Source organism: Trametes versicolor (assembly GCF_000271585.1).
Source record: "Trametes versicolor FP-101664 SS1 unplaced genomic scaffold TRAVEscaffold_238, whole genome shotgun sequence".
Lineage (NCBI taxonomy): Eukaryota > Fungi > Basidiomycota > Agaricomycetes > Polyporales > Polyporaceae > Trametes > Trametes versicolor.
In genome coordinates this window covers 1-2,240 of record NW_007360558.1, presented here as the reverse complement: position 1 = coordinate 2,240, position 2,240 = coordinate 1, and the positions used below count along the sequence as shown (strand labels likewise).

At 66.0% G+C, this 2,240-nt stretch overlaps 1 protein-coding gene across 1 annotated transcript; it reads right to left on the bottom strand.

Annotated features, from left to right (window-relative positions):
* Positions 1 to 365: 365 nt before the first annotated feature.
* On the bottom strand, positions 366 to 2,189 carry TRAVEDRAFT_54850 (uncharacterized protein; the record flags this gene model as incomplete). The annotated part of the gene is made up of 1 exon (XM_008047778.1): positions 366 to 2,189. The coding sequence occupies one exon, from the start codon at positions 2,187 to 2,189 to the stop codon at positions 366 to 368; it is 1,824 nt and encodes a 607-aa protein (XP_008045969.1).
* Positions 2,190 to 2,240: the final 51 nt, after the last annotated feature.

Genomic DNA, 2,240 nt, shown 5'->3' with positions numbered 1-2,240 from the left:
TGTAAGTAACGGTGCGGTCGCCTTATCAAACCAGTGTGAGTTGCACAAAGTCTTGAGTATAGGCGTGATAGATGAGGATACATGAGGAGAACGGCGGCGCTGAGGCCCCGGAGTGGTGCTATACAGTCCCAGTCCAGCCACTACCCACGGGCGCCTAAGCGCCAGAGCCCGGCCGCGGCACTGCCACGGCCACCGAATCCTTACACCCTCCCTCTCCGGATTGACCCAATCCCTCGGATGAGTGATGATGAGCGGTTGACGACGACGAGCGCGTGCTGTGGCAGCGGATAGAGTGGGGGGGATCGACGGGTAGCCGAGGGCGGCGAGCGCAGGGATGATGATGGCGCCGCCCTCATAGTAGTCGGCTATATGTCCTCACCGTCGTCCAGCTCGTCGAAGTCGCCGTGGTTGGACTCGTGGGTCTCGAGGAGGCGTGGGCCCCAGGCCAGCTCATCGTATTTGACGACGAGGGCGATCTCGGCGGCGGACGTGACGGAGTCGACGTCGATGGGGGGTGCCGGCCACGGGGAAGCGTCGTCGAGCACGCGCCCGAGTGACTCGTTGCGCGAGCGGGTGGCCCAGTGGCGGATGGAGGCGATGACGTCGCGGTCCAGTGCAACACCATGGACACAGAACCACGCGGAGAGGAGGATGGGGGAGGCGTCATCCGCGGGGTAGGGGTAGCGGATGGGAGCCTCCTGGGGTTGCCCAACGAACTCTCCGGCCGCGACGATGCGCTCGTACCAACCAGGAATGGAGAATAACTCCATGGCCAGGGTACGGATGCGCGCGTCGTGCTCGTGGTGGGGGTTCTTCTTGGCCCGCTGAGGCAACAAATGCCACAGCAGGAAAAAGGCCCGACAGTCCGAAGAGAGAGGAACCCCGAATCCATCGCCAGAAGGCAATGCACCCGAGGCCAGTCTCATCCCGGACGGCCAGGCGTTCACCGACGCGCACCTGAAGAACCGACACACGACGTCTATGTCGGCGGCGGCCTCGGGGTAGCGGCCAAGGTGATCGCGGGGTGCATTAACGGGGCGTGGGATGGCCCGCCGGAGGTGCTGCTTACGGCGGGCGGCGTCCGCGCCCTGCAGTTTCTGCAAGTACCGGATACCCTCAGGCCGGACGTGAGCCGGGCTTTGGTATATCGTGGTGACGAACTTGTAGAATCGCAGGGCATCCTCGTCCCACTCGACGAAAGCCCACCAGTGCAGGTTGTGGGCCTGCACCACAGTCTGGATGTTGGTGCCGGCCCACGCCCCGAACTCGGGCTTGTCAGCGGGTGGGAGTGGATCGATGGTGTCGACTCCCTTCGCCCTAGCTGCCCGGTTGACCTCTTTGACGTGGGCCGCCTTGGTCAACTGGCTGGCGAAGGAGGTGATGGGGTCGGAGAACACGAGATCGATGCCGGGGAACAAATCGTCCCCGGCCTCGTCCGTGTCTCCTTCATCATCCTGCTCCATCGCCTCGTACGACTCCGCCATGGACGCCGGTGGGCTGGACCAGCATCGGTACCAGGCGGAGAGTGGCTGACCGGAGACCTCGAGTGTCACGTCCATCTGCCCTTGACGGCGCAGAATGCCGTGGTTCTCGCGTTCGGCCTCCGTCATCAGGTTCCACTCAAACTCATCCACCCCCATGGACTGAGCCGTGGGGCGAGTCGCGTGGGCGGCGGTTGGAGTGAGGGGTTGCGTGGGAGGAACCGGAGCCGGGGCCGCCACCACGGCTGGAGGCGTGGCCGCGGTCGCGGCATTAGCTTCCCGCGCGGGCGCCCGAGTGGTTGCCCTTTTTGGGTTCCCGCTCTGCGTGCGGGGCGGCACGGTGGACTGGGCGGGTCCGTCGCGCTCTCGGGTGCCCGCGGTCGTCGCCGCCGTAGCAGACGCGATCGCGGGTCCTGGAGGTGGCTGGATGTTGGCGGCCCCGGTGGGCAGCTCGGTGTCCACGCGCGGTCGGCCGCGCGTGGATCCGCCCCAGCCTTCATCGTGGCCGTGCGGTACGAAGCGGGGCCCAGAGAACCCAGGACCGCGGCGCGCAGTGAAGGGCTTCAGCTCGTCGTTGAGTCGGCTGACTTCTTTGACGAGCCGATCGCGCTCCGCCTGTAGCGTCTTGATCTGGTTCTCGGCGTCGTCGATGGCGCGGTCGCGCTCGCGTATACGCGCGCGCAGGTCCGCTTCTTTTACGCGTCGCATCGCCGAGTTCGCCGGCGAGGGCGGCGTACTGCTGGCGAGCGTCGGCGAGCT